The sequence below is a fragment of the Carassius auratus genome, chromosome 24, assembly GCF_003368295.1.
Source record: "Carassius auratus strain Wakin chromosome 24, ASM336829v1, whole genome shotgun sequence".
In the NCBI taxonomy this organism is placed as follows: domain Eukaryota; kingdom Metazoa; phylum Chordata; class Actinopteri; order Cypriniformes; family Cyprinidae; genus Carassius; species Carassius auratus.
Window position 1 is genome coordinate 21073982 of NC_039266.1, and position 20637 is coordinate 21094618.

The 20637-nt window shown below is 34.2% G+C and overlaps 1 protein-coding gene across 3 annotated transcripts in view; it reads right to left on the minus strand.

Annotated features, from left to right (window-relative positions):
• Positions 1-20637, minus strand: part of LOC113042610 (anion exchange protein 2) — a 39426-nt gene that overhangs the window by 15043 nt on the left and 3746 nt on the right. The window contains exons 2-7 of one of the 3 annotated variants that reach the window (XM_026201585.1): positions 16611-16669; positions 11644-11830; positions 3989-4151; positions 2629-2873; positions 2318-2445; positions 195-394 (exon numbers count right to left, since the gene is read on the minus strand). In XM_026201585.1, the coding sequence (XP_026057370.1) occupies positions 195-394; positions 2318-2445; positions 2629-2873; positions 3989-4151; positions 11644-11703 (796 nt within the window). In that variant the 5' untranslated portion in view covers positions 11704-11830; positions 16611-16669. Of the gene's footprint in view, positions 1-194; positions 395-2317; positions 2446-2628; positions 2874-3988; positions 4152-11643; positions 11831-12496; positions 12556-13103; positions 13198-16610; positions 16670-20637 lie in introns of those variants that run through there. The other 2 variants (XM_026201586.1, XM_026201588.1) reach the window with 2 other exon arrangements.

The following is a 20637-nucleotide window of genomic DNA, read 5'->3' on the forward strand; positions in this document are numbered from 1 at the left end:
AATTATAGAGATTTCAAAATTAGAAGCCTTCAATAAAATACAATCAGTTGGTGGGCAAGAACAAAAATACAACCTTTAACATTTTTCACACTGATTTATTCCAAGACATGCTAGTTTCATGAATAAATGAATCAAAGTAGTCTGTAGCTAAAGATTTCCCTGGATCATACTGGGAGCGTGCATTAAAGACTCACTTTTAATGCCGTCGAGGTCGGCCGAGGCCAGGGTCTGTGCCTCAAACTCATCGGTGGGGATCCGCTGGTATTTGGCCTGCTCGGTCCCCGTCATGTTGCCCGTGCGACGTCTCTCCTGAAGGTCGTAGCTGCGACTCGACACACGGGGCAGAGGACTGGGTTCAGAGGTGCTAGGGGTCGGAGGAGCAGGTTCAGACGGCCTACAACAGACAAAACAACACCTTGTCAAGTAGTTCTCATTAAACCACAAATCTGCTAAATCTTCTGAATTAGCAGTTAATTTTGCACCAAAAACAACATCTTCATAAGCACTCACCTTCGGTTTAAAATGAGTCATGTTTCTGAAAGCTTCTTAGACCAAAAACATTGTTAATGCCCTTTACTTTACAAAAGAACAGAAGAAAACAACCCGCTGAAATGATCTGGTAATGAATCCTGATGCTTGTAAAAATACCCCTGCATTTAAAAAGATGAGGACGCAGAAAGGAAAGGTGGAGAGCGCTTTATAAAAGCAAAGTGTGGTTGCTAGTAGTAACGGGTGAGTGATGTAGACAGTGGTGATGAAGGTCTGGAGAGCGGCTGATACCCTGCTGCTCTCTGAAATAACTGGCACTAGGTAACGAACAGCTTTAATGATACAATTTACAGTAAACCAAGACCAGAGAGCTGAAGGTGGATGCTTTACGGGTCGAGCTGCGAAACATGCAATGTCTACCACTTCAAATGAGTAAATACTGCAACAAAACTGCAAAATGAAGACTGAGAAACTGTGCAATACTGAGAAATCCCTTAAAATGTTATTAACCATCGTGACATAGTTTCCACCAAAATACCAAAGTTACACAAAAACATGTCCAGGTCACATTTCACAACAAAGCTGGATGAAGAAAATTAAGCCAGTCTAATAGCCAATAGTTGTTGTTTTTTTATTAGTATTATGCATTTTTCATGACAATTGAGAATGTTACCACCATGTTCTTGTGCATGGCGTGATTTACCTTTTAATTTTTTTTTTTATATGCATTAATTAAATGCAGTACAACAAACACTAGCAGAATGTATAAATACAATTTCATAAATATTGCATGCTCAAGGAGCAATTTCTAGCCAATTGAAATAAAGATTATTCATCATTAAAATATAATAGTTCCAGGTTTAGACCTATGACAAAGCTGAAGATTATTTTTTATAGTAATGAGAACAAGATGTAGATTTATGAGAAGAAAATATCCTTAACTGTCATGAAAATATTTTCCCATTGGTCCCAAATGACAAAAATATTTTACATTTAATATTAAAACATATCTAATATTTCTGAAGCACAAAGCATATAATAGGGTTATTATAAAAACTAAAACAAATAAAACCGAAATAAAAATTAATAAAAATTTTACAGACAGATTTTTAAAAACTAAATAAATTACAAAAACACAAAACTAAATTATTAAATGTTAAAACTAATTCAATTAATGCATTAAACTAACAGGCCTAATTTTAGTTAAAGAAAAAAAAAATTAAAATATTTTAATTTGCAGTTAACGCAATGGCCCCGCCCCCAGATCTGTACTTCATCTTACATTTCATACAGTTGATTGCTGACAAATCTGATGCAAGGTAACAACTCAATAAATGCAGTTATGCCCTAAAATTCATGATATTGGGGCATAAAAAAAAAGCTAGATTAAAAATATTTTGTTTTTGTTCAATTTTGCCAACAGAAATATTACCTAAAAAGCCACAGCAGATTTGTGGCGTGTCTCCGAGCAGCACAGCAGTGTTTAGATTCTGAATGAATCCTTGTTACGAACGAATTGTGTGAATCAATGATTCAGTAGGCCATTTACAGAGAGAGATGCTTACTGAACTTCCTGAATGAATCTGCCGTTTTGACAAATAAATTCATTCATTTTTTTCATTTAATATTGAAAATATATATATTTTTTTAAACAATTGCAAACGGTTCCTTTTCCGTTTTTGTTTTTTCTACATGTGGGCGGGAATTAAATGCCTCTTTCTACTAATTGGTCAGCCGAAGATCCAAGTATCCTAATTATACAATGACATAATCCATAAGGATATTTTTATACATGCAAACGCTAAAGCAGCAGAGCAGATTGACTCACTCAGTGGATGTGCTGTCCTGAGGATCTGAACACACAGCAGACGACGGGACGATCAGGATTTCACGCGCAGGAAGAGGTTCTGAAGGTTCAGGTGTGGATACATGAGGCTCGTCATCTGACACAAAGAACTGGACAAGAGATAAAGAGCAAGAAACAATGAAAAATCTATCACAGGTAGTAATTCAGTAACAGTAAACAAGCACTTAGAACTTGAGTTTGCACCATTCAAAAAAGGTTGTTGTATTTATTTCTAGATTTCAAAGAATTAATCATTGAATTAAAAGTTGAACTCTGGATGTGAATGAGGTTACCTGAACACTTTCTTTTCTCTCTGTTGTGGGCGCTGGGGTGGCGCTCTGGCTCTCTGCAGCTTCTTCATCGTCCTCCTCCTCCTCATCTTCACCCTCCTCGATGGTCAAAGCTCCGCTGGGGCTGGAACAGACTCTGTGGTCCTTACTGCTGCTCCGTTTCCTCTTCCTCCCACTCTTCTTCTTCCTGCCGTCTCCCGGGAGTTTGGACAGAGGGTGGTGGATGTGACGGGACGAGTGACGGTGATCTGGAGACGATTACAGCAGAGTTTCAGTTCTGCATTTTCAGATCTATGGCTTTTAACATTTATTAGGTATCTAGAGTTGTAAAATTGGAAAATTTATTTTTAAATTGAGTACGGTAAATAAGGTATAAATTGACGTCTTATGAAATGTGCTCCTATAAGATATGTTTCTATTTGTACAATTGCTAATAATATTGCATATTACTTTTGCACTATTGCCGGCGTCACACCCAATATTATTAAATTAAACTTAAACTAAAACCTTTATAAAAATTACAAAATTATAGTACTTGATATGAAATAATTGTTAACCTAAATAAAATGCACTAATCAACCTTTGAAGTGGATCAAAACCTTTCATCAGAGTTGTCCTAAAACCAAAATGCGTTCTTTTCTTAGCACAAGTTTGATGAACTTTTTTTGATCTACTGTAAATGTTGACTGCTGTAAAATACACAATTTTAATTTTTTATTTTTTTAAACTTACTTCAGCTATCTGCCAAAGATAACTTGTAGTACCTATAAAAACTAAACATTTAACAACAATAAAAATAATACAAATTAAACTAAATAGTCAGAGAAAAATGACAATCACAAAACTAAATTATTAAAACTAATTTAAAATGAGCAAAAACTATAATAATGTGTAATAATAATACTACAATAACACTGGCTCTGCTTCTAATATATGCATATATAAAATTGTAATTCGCTGGGGTATATTTGTAGCAATATCCAAAAAAACATTGTAAGAGTCAAAATTATAAATTTTTCTTTTATGCCAAAAATCATTATTATATTAAGTAAATATCATGCTCCATGAATATATATTTTTTAATTTCCTACCATAAATATATCAAAATGTTATTTTCGATTAGTAATCTGCTTTGCTAAGAATTCATTTGGACAAATTCAAATTTTCTCAATATGTAGATTTTTTTTACACTCAGATTCCAGATTTTCAAATAGTTGTACCTCAGACAAATATTGTCCGATCCTATTAAACCATACATCAAACGCTTATTCATTCAGCTTACAAATGATGTACAAATCACAATGCAAAAGAAAATAACAAATCAGAAAAAAAACGTAATAAAACAAAACAGATGCAAACTTGCATTCAAAATCTTTCTCATTGTAGGTGCGGTGCTGCTCGCTGGGAACTCTGGGAGTGGGGCTCAGGATCTGCTGGAAGCGCTGAACACCTAACGCTTTATTCAGGTCACCTTCCTCCTCTTCCTCCCTCTGTGGCACTCGGACAGGTGTGGATGATGACTCGGGCTGGAGGGGGAACACTCAAGATTAGGACACTGATCTCAGGATAAAAAAAAAAAAAAAAATACATTTCAAAAATCCAACTGTTACTGAGAGTGTACACGTCACCAGCTTTCATGAAGTGACAAATCTGTCCATTGCTAACAGCATCCTAAAACGATCACTAGAGGGAGTGATGGTCAAAAGCATTAGTAACAGTCACAGAACAACACTTGCGGCGTTTCATTTTAAAGGCATTCGTCAGCCGCACACATCACTGAGGTCGTCTTATTTCAGATTAGTAGCTATTATATTCCAAAATAAGAAAGAAATGACAATAATTTGCATCTCATAAACAATAACAGTCCATTTTATAATGGCTACTTTTTCTGAAACGAGACATCCTTGATGACACACGCGGCGGACAATTGTGACTTTCGGAGGGCGCAGCCTTCGAAACGAGACAGTGACTGATTTTAATGATCCCTGTCAGAGCTCCCAATGTTCCCGACATAGCTTTTACAGTAGTTAATCTCTTTCTAAATGAAATGGAAATCATGATATAATGTCAAACAAATGCAAACACTGGAGGCTTTACGGCTCATTGCTGTGCTTATTGCACAAATAATCACAAGTCAAAAACAATCTCATTAGCTACACCTCAATGGAGCGCTCGCACTGGCTCAACAACTGCACAAACAAACCAACCAGAATAAAACATCTACTGTATTTCATTCCATGCAACTAAATTTCATTTTTTTGCTAATTCACTAAATTTGTTTCCCACAAGCAATATAGCCATAATATAAAAAGATATTACCCAAACTATGAGATACAACAAAGCTTTTCCTTTCAAATTCCTTCATCTAAACCTGTTCTTACAAGTCTACCACTGGAGATCTTTAAATAAGCACCATAGTTGCTTTTTTTTGTATGACATTCATGCTTTAGTGACTAGAAACAGTTGCACATGACAAAATTATTTTCCCACTGTCGATTTAGTGCAGGTGTTATGGGTTTGTAACCTCATGAGAGTGAGAAATTTTCATTTTTGGATAAACTATCCCTTTAAGCCCATAATCACATGAAAATAAAATTGCAATTTCGTCTTTTTTTTTTTTCGATTAATAGGGTAGCCTTAGTCTGAAAGGTGGCTGATGACTGGTGTTCAAATGGTACTTGATAACAGCAATGAACCAAAAAGTTTCCCAAATACTCACATTTTTGTCCATCTTAGACCTTTTCCAACCAACTACCAAGAATATAAGAGTCAGCACATGCTAATTAAGGTCTAAACCAAAGCTTACCATGCTTGCGTAGATGATGCTAGAGCTGATGACAATTTAGTGCTGACAAAGCTGTGGAGAGGAGCTCGTGAGAACGCCGTTCCTCCTGTATGTCCTCAAGAACAAATCAAAGTGCATCGGCAAACTGGCATCGCATGGCTGTTCATCTTTCTCCGCAGAGTGATTAAAAACAAACACGGTTTGGAAGAAAGTGCATGGTTTCGATTGTTCAGAACAATATACTGTAAAACCTCAACATTTTCCACAGGCAAATGTTGACACTCTCCAGAAAACATCCGTCATGTTGTTACCTAGCGCTGCTGAGACTTCAAATCTGCTTTCATTTGTTCTGCGACATTACGTGGGCGCCTTTAATACTTTTATTGGCATGCGGGAACAACAGACTGACCAGTCTCAACCAAGGATTCAAAGGAAAACCAGTTAAATTTGGTTTTAAATGGTTATACCTACTTTTTCCAAATGCACAAAGGCGATTTGCATGGTTTGAAACATCACAGGACAAAGATTAAAGCTTGAAAGTCCCATAAATAGTCTTTGGCTCAACTTACGAAGCAGGGTCACTATAGTTAACTACAACTAAGAACATAAAATACATTGCAAATAAAATAAAATAAAAACTATTTTAATTCATAAATCTATAAAGACATTTTAAAAAACTAATTAAAATGACACCAAATATTTTTCTTTTATTTTAACATTAAAAATAAAATGGAAAATATAAAAATAAATGAGTTCTAAATATGAATTAAAGCAATACTAGTATCTCAAATAATACTAAAATATGAAGGGAGAAAGTCAAGAAATTATGCCAATGCTCCTGTCCTCTACATAATCTTGTTACCAAAAAGTAACAAATCAAAGTTTTCCATAAAAGACTTGTGGTCAGTATCCATCCACATGAAATACTTTTGTCTACAATGAAACTACACTGAAGTTTGGCTCTTTGCCTAGTAATAGATGCACATAAGACATGATTCAATGACCCACCGCGCTCAGGCCAACAAGACCGCAAACAGAACCCAAAATAAACCATTAGACGTCCCATAAGAGCATTCCAGTCCAGCCAAACTCTTTGAGGACAAGCAGTGGCTTACATCAGCAGCTCCCGAGCGGCATTAGTGTCAGTTCACATGAGGAGCCACTGGCCAAAGCAAAGTCTCTTGATGTGAGCGTACGGCCAGCGAGAGATTAGCCGCACAGATCTGTGAGGTGTCTGAAATCCCACTGACTCAGCAAGAGACGCACGCGTGCAACACGAGGAAGCGTTATATATGGAGAGCCGAGGGTAGAGAGAGCCTTACAGAGCCCACGCAACCCTTGCTTTTACAAGCAGAGAATAAACCATCATTGTGAAGACCCATATACTTCAAAAGAAAAAAGTATAAGCAGTTGTTTGACAGTTGACAACTTTAGATTTAAAGATGTTTGAAAAAAAGACCAATTAAAATTCAGTATCTGCTGTATATGCAAGAGTGACCAATTAATATCAGTATGCAAATACTGAATCATTAAATAAGGTAGTGGGAGATATTCAAATGTTCATATTTGATTACTTTTTAATGAAAGCCAAGAATGAAATGATGTAATTACGGACCAAATGAAGTTGGAATGGAGTCTGCACATGGTGTTCAAACTGAATTCAAATTATTTGCAGAATATTGTAGAGAATAAAAATAGAATTCCAATAATTAAACAATAAAATATATTTACAAATATAAAATATATTAAAATATAAATAAAGATAAATAAATATTTTTATATTTATTTATAAAACAGACTACACACAAGAAATTGCAATTCTGTGTAAAAGAAATTAACCACTTAAAGTAGCAATATTACACTGGTGCGACATCAATGGCAAGAAAAAAAAGAAATGCCAGTGAATATACTACTGACTAAATAAATACATATTTAAATATTTAAAATCTAATTTTTTACTTTTTTTAAATGTATTTTATTTTATTAATTGTATTAATTTAATAATGTATTACTTTAGACTGTACACAAACTTTGCAGTTACTTTGAATTTGGCTCCAACATTATTTTGTAGGTACCTACATTAATATTTCATCTTTAATGTGGTTAATTTTATTCCAGCATATTGTATGTTTGTTTGTAGTCAGTTTCACAAGTATGCTAATATTATATACATATACATCTTATATACATACAAGTATTATTAAAAATAAAATATTTAAATATTTATATAGTGTTTAGTTTGGTAACAGGCTTTTATATGACGCAGGCTTTTATTAGAGGCAGGCCTTTATTTCTAATTCCATCTGTTTGATAAGTAATTGTTTTAAATAGCCATTTTAAATTAAAAGTGATAATTTAATTTCTCGGTTCTTGACTCGAGAAACGAGAAACGCTCCGGCAGTGGGCGCATACGTTCGCTATCTGGCTCTGCTGCACAAATTCCCCCCCGGCCTTTATTTGTCCGTGTTGACCATGCCCCCGGCCACTATAAGAGTCCCGGCATTTATTTGAGGGATTATGGTAAATATATATATATATATATATATATATATATATATATATATATATATATATATATATATTTTAGAGGTGGGCATAGATTAATTTCTTTAATCTAGATTAATATCACTGTGATCTTGAAATTAATCTAGATTATAATGGCTCATTCAAATTCTTTCGAAGGAATTCAGAATATGTGTTACCCAAATAAAATTCACAAAAATTCCAAAATGCATCACAAACTGCTTGAAAAAGCTGTAAACTAATTCCACGTTGGACAAGGTGCAAACTACCTTACGCCTGTTTCACACCAATATTTAAGTTTTTTCAAGTTTGTAGGTGTCAAGGTACAGAAACCAAATAATTAAATGTAAAATAGCACTGGATAGTCTTCAATGTAAAAATGAAATATATAATCAAACCTACATTTATACAGACAACTTCAACGTTTCTCACATTATTACAGTTTTGCTATATATATCGAAAATTATATCTGGTTTCTGAATAATTTTTGGTTTGACTGTTAAAACTACATAAAAAATTCAGTCAAGAGCAGTGAGTGATTTTCATTTCATTTTCTTCGCTAAATTAGCCGCGGTCACTTTAAGAGTCGATGAACGCATCCAATATAATACACATCCCATTTTTTCCCTCAACTGTTTACTTTCACTTAAGAAATAACTGACAGTTTTTTCGAGCATAATTTCCAAGGTGGATATTTTGACATATTTTGTATGTACTTGTCGGCACAAGAGCAAAAATAAGCTAATTCGATGTTCAAGTGTTTTGAGACGCCTTTCTCTGCGTGAGCCCTGAACACCAGAACACCGCGTTGTTGAATTGGGCTCTTTCACATCTTTTTGTTTGTTCAAACTGTGATTTGTATTTGTTTGTTCGGGTGCACGAGGAACTTCGAGCAGAACTTCGCAGAAGAGAGCTCGGTTCAGTGTCGCGGTCTGTGATACGCGGCTCTCTCTCTGTCGTGCGCACCTAACACGGCACGCGCTACTCTGTTCAGCTTTTCCGTGTCTTGTTTTTGGATGCTTTAATGTTAAATCAACAAGCGGTACAGATTAACAACACGTGAGAAAGTTAAGCTTTCGTGACGAAGCGCAGCAGTGGACCATCAACTGTCCTGAGCATGTTTTCAGGCTGTCCTCAGCCAGTCGTTTATATAAAATATCAAGGTGAAAGTCATCATAGCTCGCTTAGTATAGACCCAGCTCCCAACCAAACTTTGGGAATAGATTAACGGCGATATTGCAAAAATGCAAACAAAATAAAATTTTACAAAGTTTTACAAATAACTCTACTTTATTAATTTAAGCAGTTGTGAAATTGACTTCTAACAAAACAATGCAATGCAACATAAACTAAAGATAGCAATATTACACTGGCATGATATGAATCACATTTGTGAGCCTAGATAACCTGTAGAAACACCCCTTTCAATATTTACTCCGAGCAACATCCACCAGTCCTCAGCCTTCCCAAATTAACCCTATCAACTGTTTGCCAAATCATTGATTTACAAGATCTGATCACGAAATATCGCAAAAATACCTCAACGATGGCTGATATCAGAGTACCAGAAACTATAATGCAACACACCTCACTGTGAACCATAAAGATGGTCAAGGTAACAGATGTAATACTACAGCTAATTTAAACCTAAGCAAACAGCATAAACGACTGACCTTTAACTTGTACAGGAAGTCCATTGGTCATCTATCACGTCTAAACACGAGAGAAAGTTAAAAAAATCCTAGCAAATCTAAAAAATGAGCAAACACAACCCGTACACTCCTCCGCAACCTGTCGTCACATGACCAGAGCAGGAAGAGGATATGGAATGGCCCAATTTCACCACGCCAGGCCTCGTTCGAACTCCAATCACTGATTGTCTAGTCTTCCCCCAAACACACCCCACATACACACACCCAAAACCAGCAGTCGTGTCATCGGGTTGATCATTAACCTATGGATCAACAGTTGCGTGCCATTAAGAGGACAGCCAATGTCAGTTAACCAGTTAAGCTCCGAATTATACTCACTCGCAATGAGAAATCCATACCCATTAGGCCAATTCACATTTCTAGACTAAAACTTAGCTTTACTTTTAAAAATCTGTAGTTTATTAATATGTTTGCAACTTGGAACCAGCATAAAGATGCTAATAAAGTGGTATTTGTCCATAAAAAAGGTTATTTAAAGAATAAAAAAGACACACTGACAGCTATTCGAACTCGAATAATAATAATAAGAAGAAGAAGAACTCGATTGAAGAGACTACATTTGTGTCAAAAGAGAGCTGGCTCTTTAAAGGCAGAACCCTGGGAATGCTGATTCAGCGGAGTGTGGGTTTGGAGAGGATGCAATTCAAGTCACAGAAAGTTGCTGCATATCACAGCAAACAGCTGCAGGAGAAAAAAAAAAACGTCAATTTTGTGGGTGAAAAGGTCTTTGAGTTTCCCTTGAGTTGCCCGAGTGAGTTTTATAGTATCTGTCAGTGATACCGGACCATTAGAGACCGCACGGATAATTGCAACACAGAGGTTTGTTTGGGAAGTCTGCCTGGATCTTAAATGCTATACCCTTTCAAAGAATAAAATATATGAAAGTAATGAATGAGGCTACTACTGATGGAAAACAACGACAAATGATTTCTAAAAATAAAAAATTACAGTGCATACATGACTTACATGCAGTTCTTTGGTTTAACCAAGGTTTTCAGGTCATGGTACAATGGTAATATTATTTAATACCAATAAATTATCTGCTTATAAGCCGTTAGCTCTTCATGCAGTCCTAATATCACCAATACAATTAACAATTTCAGTTTAATTTAGTGAATTATTGTGCAAATAAATGAATTTACTGTTTAAAATGTTACATTTTCGTGTATATGTATACATATCAGTTGTTAATTAACTATATTAGCCAATATTTTATATACTTCTTAATCATCTATTAACCTTTTTTTTTTAATTCTTAGTAATTTCCTACTGGAGTAAATCCCACAGGAATCATTCAATACACTGCAAGGAAAATATATTAACATAAATGATTAATATATTGCATTAAACACACTACAACCAAATATATGGAATAAGTTGCTTATTATAACAGACATTTGATGACAACAATTGTGAAATATTATTAAAATTTAAAATAACTTTTCTATTTGAATATTAAAATGCATTGTAATATAGTATAATAAACAGTAATTGTTTCCATAAAAATATTATGCAGCAACAACTGTTTTCTTGTTTCTTGAAGAGTAAATCAGCATATTAGAATGATTTCTGAATGATCATGTGACACTGAAGACAGAAGTAATGATGTTGAAAATGTGTACACAGTCACACACACACAAACATGTATAATAGATAATTTATTATATATATATATATATATATATTTATTTTTTTCCTATTTTTTATTTTTTTTTCCTCCGTTTTGTTTTACTTCTGCATTTTGGACCAAATAAATGCAGCCTTGCAGACCAAAAGACCAAAACTTCTTTAAAAAAAAATTCCTTAATTGACGGGAAGCTTGTATAAATTATAATAATTATTGTAAGTTTGTTACCACACTATTTGATTGAAAGGGGTGACACTTAGTTTTTTACTACAGAAAAATTAGAAATACACAAATAAAACCCCACAGTTCGATCTAAATAGCTTTGAACATTTGCACTTTAACTCTTTTAATCAATAAAGCAGTTGACTTACGTTGTGAAGGACTGAAGCCACAGCATTGGTGAGTTCATCTGAAGTCACGGGGTCGCTCATGGTTGACGTCGGGACGCTGCGGTGAAGACGCACGCACAGGAGAAGCTCAACAACAATCGGATCTGCACAGGCTTTAGCCTTTCTCTTTCTCACTGAGACTCAAGCAGGAGTTTATAGGCAGCATAACCTGCAAACAGTTTGAAACATTAAATAATTTGTTCAAAGCCAATTACAGCCTTTATATTATACCAGTCAAAAAAGGTTTACAGTGTGATTAAACAATTTGCTGGTGTAAATAAACTTAAACTACAACATATCAGCCCCACCTCGTATCCAAAGACTGATAAAAACCAGATAAAGTTGCTACTGTAAGAACACACTGATAAGAAACTAATGCTTGAAAATAACCATAAAATATTGGATGTGATGTTACAGTAGATTAAGATAGGCTCAACTATCATTCATTCAACTGAACACCATACAAAGATCACAACAGTTCATTAGTTGATTGAATATGTACCACTTCATACTGAGTTCAAGACAAGATAACATTTTATAGCAAAGTTCAGGTCAACATTAGATAACATTAGTTATCATGAATATACAATAAACAATACTTAAAAAAAAAAGTTTAACTAATGCATTTTTTAAATCAAACGTTAGTTAATATACACTTATAACTATTATGCAATTGTTTTTCAAAAACTGAAATTAACAAATGTTAATAAATGTTGTAAAAAATGTCATGTTGAGGTAAATGCATTTACTATTGAGAACTTATTGTAAAGTGTTACAAAGCAAATATAATACCTTTAATAAATCACAAGTAACCAATTTCTAATAGAAAACCAACCTTTTAACTGCTAATAACTAGTCCTTTGTGGAAGTAACCTTTGGTTTGATGCAGTAGTCGGTGCAGAAACACAATTGTTTGATTGTTGAGTTGAGGTTTGACCTCTAACTAGAACATTCAAGGATGTCAACACTAATTTTTTCAAGTCTTTCTTTTGTTGATTCATCTAAGCGTTTCTCATAGCTGAATCGTGGATCTAAGCGCTCTTGTAATTGGAGATTACTTGAGACTTGTAAATTTTGTGGCAAATATGTGGAGCCATTTAACCTTCAGCTATCTTGATCCAGTTTCTGTTGAAAAGAAACATCCTAACAACATGATGCTCAAAGTTGAGGTCTTGCATTAAATGTGTAAAAGTTCTACCATGGTCTTATTAAACCTTAATATGAATATCATCCCACATGTTTTTAAAATATTGAACACTCATTCCAATCAAATTGAAACTTTTTATTGTCAGAAACATCTGTAACGTTTTATAAAAGTAAATCCAATCAATATTATGCTGGATATTTTGAGTAATTAGCATTATTATAAAAAGCATTTTGAATAAGAAAGTAACCCAAATAAGTGATTGTAATAAAGTAATCTCAAAATAACTTGACCTTACCTAAAGAGGAACATGACCTACAGGGAGACCAGAACTATGGTAAAGTTAAGCAGGTGACTCTTATATGACAGGAGTCACATGCGTGTTCATTTGTGGACCTGCCCAGTTATTCATCTTGGACAGCATCAGTGCAATACCAAGTTCAAACCGCCCCTTATTAAAAATAACATAAAATCCTTATTGCATTATTTCATCTGGAAACGGTGTTCTAAGAACTTGGTCGTACTATCTTTAAGAGTTTTCTAAATATAGAGCATGCTATATTGTAATGTTGAAATGTCTTATTTAAATGCTAATTTTAGGTATAGACTTTCTTGGAAGGTCAACAATTTCATTGTCGTTTTTTTTTTCGGACCAATTGAGTTCATCAACCGCATGATAAATAGTTCTGTGAGAGACACAATCAAAATTTGTGACACAATCTGGGCATTTATTCACTAAATGTCCACATTTTTTAAATCAAGGACATTTTTGGATATTTTGGCTATTTGACAGAAAAAATGAATTTATTCAAAAATGTGACCCTGGACCACAAAACCTTTAGTACATTTTTCTATATATACATTTACGGTAGGAAATTTGTAACATATCTTCATGGAACATGAAATTCTTTACTTAATATCCTAATGATCTTTGGCATAAAAGTAAAATTGAGCATTTTGACCAATACAATGTTTTTTAGCTATTGTTACAAATATACCCCAGTGACTGGTTTTGTGGTCCAGGGTCACAAATGGATTTGTCCTTCATTTCACGTACAAGGTTATTAGTTTCAGAACAAATGGATTTCCAAGCAGATGGAAATTACACTTTTGTGATGAGAAAACACACATTTTAGGCATCACCTGGAACAAAAAATGACTGTTTCCAAATGGGTTTCCTCAAACTATTTTAACATTGGAAAAATGTAACTTAAGTTTCTTTGTTTAAAAAGGAAGTGCTTTTAAAACAGGAAGTATCTACAATTGCACAATGAAAGATAAGACAATCCATTCTATGATCGTCGGCTTGCTGCTGTGATGTTTGCTGATTTCAAACAACCTCCAGTGCTCAAGTTAACCAGGTGTGCATCTGCACGGTATAAATCTCTGTTTATAGTGTGCAAACTTCACCTTTACTTTTTACCAAGAACATAGCTGCGTATTTCCTTTTTCATTAATAAAGGAATCTTATTGTTTGAATCTTATTGATTCAATTTCCCTCTCCATTTCCTCCAGACGTCAACTTGGTAACCACTTCTAGCAACTGTTTTTGTCTACCACATTTAACCATGTACTTGCAAAATCACTTTTGGTTTTGTACACCTTGAATGTGAACACAAAGACCTTTATCCTCTGAAATTCAAAGCATTAGCACTTGGTGGACATAGTCTTGGCAAGAATAAAGAAAGTGGGATCAAATGCAACTAATTTCTTGTCAGACAGGATTGCAATTCAAGCCACTGTACATGTAACTTGTAGGTTTTGTAATTTAAGTTAAAGTTATCCAACTTCAACTGGAATCTCTCGCCCCAAACAGAGCTCAGGATCAAGCACTCTCAGTTGGGAAAATCCTTTTGCTTTCTTGAAAGGCAAACAGGCTTACTGGATTAAATTCAAGTATGTCTATAAAATATAATTTCAGACAAAGCAAAGGCGGCCAATAAAGATGCCATTCTGCAAATAGACATTCAATCACAATGCGGAAACCTCACTGTAAAAATATAAAATGCTCAATGACTGAGTAGCACAGCAAATATAGAGTTCCTAGTTTATAGTGACCAACGGCTCGTCCACATGAAAGACATGTTTGTGAGGCTGTTTTTAAACCTCATGCAGAAAATGTCAAAAAATTGGTTTGGATCAAGCAATATATGGTGAGGCCTAGTGGTTAAAGATCTGGGCTGGAAACCTAAAGGTTGCAGGTTCAAAGCATCGACACGTGAGCTATAAACAATGTTCATAATCAAGACTTAATGTCAGGTTACTGCAAAGAAATATCTGTAATTACATAAGAATTTTTTTTGGGGGATAATCAAGTCTAGAACTCTCAAGTTTGTAAAAAAATAACAAAACTTACCTGAAAAAAGAAAAATTCACTTAGAACCAAAGCTTATGGGACTGTTTAATGCAATTTTAAGTTGTTTTTTCAAAGTATAAATCATTAACTCAAATAGGCACAAGTTCATATCAAAAGCCAATCAGATGTGACTAATTGTGCACCTACTTAATATTTTTAATTCATTAATCTACAACGAATGTTCAAAAAAAAAAAACACCTGAGTGTTCTTTTAAAAGATGCTTTGTTGCATTAAAAAATAAATTGTGCAACGAAATGGAAAAATGCAGACGTGTTTTAAAAAGTTGAACAATTTTTTACATGATGCAGCAGACTGTGGCATGATGCTTAAGTTTTTGGCCAAAGATGTTTATCTGAGTGTTTCCCAATTAGTCAACCTCACTAACAACTATTCAGCTGTTGGATGAACCATCCCTATTATTTACAATTATTTAATTAGCAAAAACTTCTACAGAAGTAACTTAACAATAAAAACGGTGCGACTGCACTACATATCAGTTAGGCACTATAGCATCTACAAAACGTTACTTCGGTTTGGACGAAAATCACGTCATTTTTCATTTCAACTTTTGAATTGTTTAAATACAGAACAGGCTGGACATTGGAGATGTTTATTGCTGTGAGATTAGTGATGTTTAATGACTTCATCAAACTCACCAGACATGCCACGCAGGCTCTGAGCTTTACATACAAACACTCAGACCATGTCTGTTGATCATTTGATTCATTAGATCATTAACGCTCATTAAGTAACTTGAGTTTAAGGGGAAAATAAAAGCACAGACTAAATGATGACTGGGTGATATCAGTAAACCAGTGGACTTTTCACTGTTGACTTAGCAATGTCTAGTGATCCATCATGATATGCTGACTATTTGAATTTCAATTCCAGATGCCAACAAGTTATAAATTAATAGTACATTCTGTTGTGTTGATACAAACACATCACTTAGAAAAAAAAGTTAGATTAATTAATGACCAAAAAAAAAATCATTCAAAATGTAATCTTAAAATTGTAAAAAAAAAAAAAAAAAAAAAAATTAAATGGTCAATTAAAATGGAAAATTAAAAAATTATTAGGTACATTGCAACTAAACCTTGCATCATTTTGATAAAAGTAATATTCATTGAAAAATTAAAAAGCATATATGCATTAAACATTATGTAAGTGTATGCAAATTTCAGTCACAAAAAAAAAAATTACATTTGGAATTGAACTAGTAATTACTAACCACATCCTTGTCATTTTTATATACTCTTATAAAATGTTATGCAAAAATGTTTTACACAAAACAAAATTCTGCTGGATCAACTGAATTGGTGATTGAATAGCCACCAGTTATTAAAATAGCAAATGGAACTCAAATAATAGCATTTGATTTGTATGTTTAAATAAAATAAAAATGAACAGTTAAACAAACAATGCAAAATTGAAACAAACGAACTCACCTCAATGTGCTTACTGCAGAGAAGCTGCTGCTGACATCTTAGTGTAAAGCCAACAGCCACTGTGTACAGAACGCCAGCAAGAGAGAGAGAGAGAGAGAGAGAGAGAGAGAGAGAGACAGTCAGAGATCTGCAGTGTTTCCCTCACACACTCAAACACCAGCACTGATGGGTAAATCGCTTCCTCCACCAGATTAAGTTTCCTCCCCTAGACCTCTGACGGCCGGCCATGTGACCGCTGCTCAGCATTGAGTCAGCTATGACACACACACACTCATACCCTCACATATACAGTACTCACTCACACACCTCATACCCATCTGTACTTTAAATGGCAAATAAAGACATTTTAACAGTAAATGTGTCATGTGAGGAAAGGTTAACCATGACAAGGACACTTGTTCGACATCATTCTATCCTTGCATCACGTCATGATGGATGAAGTAAACGCCAATGACAGCATAATAACCACAAAACGATTCTTAAAAACATTTACAGGAGTTTCATTTATTTACCAGTGGCTTAACAGGATTTTTATTATTCTTGTGTAATATTAGCTAAAGATATTAAACTGTTTGTTTACTACCATAAAACACAATAATGAATTATTATTACAAATGATTACATAATATTAATTAATCTTTACTCTTTTACATCAGCATTATACATAATGATGATTAATAATACAGCAAGACAAAATAATTACAGTATTAAAATAATGATTATTGTTACTAATATAATTATGACTAGCACTGTGATTATTATTATTCTGATATATTTTCAATGTTGTTGTTATTAATATTAAAAATAATTATAAAAGTGAAAATACAAATGTTATTGCTGCAAACTTGTTTTTGATTTCTTAGATTTCTGAAAACCAGTAAAAAGTTGTTTTTTTTAATGGTTTTATTTCTGCTTTTGACAAAATAACTAAATCATTAGAATTATTTTTTTTGCATTATAATTACTATCATGAGTAATAATAATGCAAAAAAAAATTCTAATGATTTAGTTAAAAAAATAATTTCCATCATTATTATCATCATCATCATTATAATTGTTTTTTGATTTTAATAATGCAGTAACAATAACACCCTAAATACACCCTAAAAATAAACCCCAAAACTTCTATTTAAGGTTATATAAGAAAAATAAGTAACTTTAGAGCTTAATATCGGTGGCTGCATGGGCACATGTGCACAAAACATCTAAAACCTGAAACTCAAGCACTGTTTCAAGTTGCAACTATTTGTTTGAACCAATAGCCAAGTGTGTGTAAAATGCACACACGTGTGTGTATATGTGTATGTGTGTGCGTGTGTGTGTAGCAGCATGAGTATGTGTCAGTGGGAGTCACATGGTCTTGGATCAGCCCAAAGGACCAGCCGCAGAGAATTAAAAGTCCGCTTCAAAGCTTGGGGTTTTCCTCAATCCCAAAAAACCTTCAGGAACAGAGGAACTTGGACTGGTCAGTGACCTCTTTGAGAGTATGGTTTAAGACCAAGATGTCAGTTATAAGTGGTACCACAGAGTTTTATGCACAAGACTGCACAAAACCAGACTAAACGAGAATTCCTCAATGATTCCTGCGAATACCACTCCTAAAGTATCAAGACTGTGTCATTATAAAAGTTAGTTAACGTCATTCATTTATGTTTGTCATACCATTAGCATAACAAACCGAGCGGTCTCCATTCACAACATTAGAGCTGTAACTCCCACTGCAGTGGGTGAGGTCAGATGTCCAGGAATCTCAACTATCAGTTCACAGCTAGGGAGAGCGAAATATGCTGAAATGTCTTGAGCAACAATCTGACTAATTTCGACTAGAATACCCCTAATAATCCATCGTGCTATAGTGACTTAATAATATACAGTATAAAAATAGAGACGCACAGAAATCACAATTCTGACTGATAAGGTTTAGCCAATAATTATGTTCACATTGTGGCCATTAACCAAGAAAATGGCTGATATTAGAAGGCTGCACTATTTTTTATTAATGGGTCTAGAAAATAAAACTAAAATGCTACAAGCAGTGCTATTTCCATTTATATATATATAAAATAAAAAATAAACCTGGAAAAACTGTTATTAGAAAAAAAAATAATTGTTAACTGAAAAAAATAAATAAATAAATAAAAATAATAATAATATTATATATGATAATAATAATAAATATATATATATATATATATATATATATATATATATAATTATTTTTATTTTTTCAGTTAACAATTATTTCTTCAATCTATACTTACAGTGTTGATGCATTACAACCAACACGAGTTACGTAATCAGATGACTTTAGTAACTAGTAAAGAAAAGCATTACTTTTTTAATTTAGAGTTAAATATTGGAGTTACTGTTTCTAGTAATGCAAGTTACTTTGTTTCCAATGTCTTGATTGACAGCTCTCGTGTTGCCATGTTGAGAAACAATAGAGTAATAGACAGCAATAGAGTAAAGCTTTGTTGTGCATCAAATAACATAACTTTGTACATAATTGTGTAGAGAAATAAATGGCAGGGAAGTCTAATCTCAGAGGGACATCCTGATGGACATTACAAACAAAACCCTGATTGGCTGGCTGCTACATACTCATGGTGCATGGGATTTTATTAGGCTGCAGGGAGTCTTGTTTACAAGTTCCCAGACTGCTACAATTAGCACCTCAGAGGAATTACTAGTAACATGATGTGCCAAAGGTTGTGAGGTGTGTGGTACGAAATCTGTAAAAGATGCTGATGAATGGGACTGCATAAAAAAAAGCATGATGCATCAGATGATGTGAACATGAAATAATTTTGCACACCTTAGTTTCAATTAGATTCTGACCAGTCATTAGATGATTTCTTGAGCTTTTCAGTTTTGTCTTGACTTGCATGTCTGCATCGCACAGGTTATGCAATTTCCTGACAAAACAAAAGATTTGACAAATCTATCTTACACTTGACAAATTTAAAGATCTTGTAGTAAAAACAAACACACAATTCAGCAACAAGAGGAGTAAAAACCTGCTGAAAACAGCATATCCTTCATGGTCTTCCTGTCACATTAACTTTTCATTGTCAGCAAACTGCTCTGGTCATGATAAACAAGGAAGTCAGTTTAACCAAATGCAAGAGAGTGCCAAAACATTGGAAAATTAAGAAGAGCTATTGCATAAACGCGCACTGGCATGCATAATGCAAGATAGCAGCGGCAAAACATGATTACATCAAAATACAGATGCCTCTTAATTGCACAGACAGCGGTGACAACATCCAAATCCACAGATAATGGAAGAATATCACCGTATTTCCAGGTGGCTGTTAAAAAATGCAAACAAATCCAGTGAATTCACTCTCACAGTTGACTGTCCAATGCCACAGTCATGGTTCGCAGTTCTCCGTAACCAGATTTCACAGCAGCCTGGTACTTGGCTAGACTTGCCTTTGGCACAACAGTGTAAAGTTCTACACTGGGAATGTTTGAGTAACATCTCCATAGCCACAAACTGATAAACCACGAACACTGGGAACGTGGCTTAAAATACACCTGAATTGAGAAATAGAATTTATTGCTTCCAGAACCAAAGAGATTATGGAAAACGCATGAATTCATTTGGGTTTCGCTACTTGAGAAAGGCTAGAAACAGATCTACGCTCAATGTAGTAACAACAAACAAGGGCTCGATGCAACCGTTTTGGCACAAACACTTTGTAAACTTTCAACAGACTTTACAGCGCAGTGAATCGTGACCCAGCTGTAATCAAATCAATGCCGTCGCAAGCCTCGCGAACACACCATCTGGGTGAACTTATGAGAGTTACGAACTTCTGTAAGTTGTTCCCAAGTTGTTTCCTGAAGGCTCAGTTTTCAATTGAGTGGAACATGAGATCTAAATTAAACAAAGCACTGGTGTAACGCCTCAAAATTAGCCTTATCATAAGTTTAAAAGACACCTGATACACCCTCAAATCGTTCCCAGGATACTCTGGAAAAATAGTGAATGATGTATCAGTTAATATTGAGTGATTCTAAA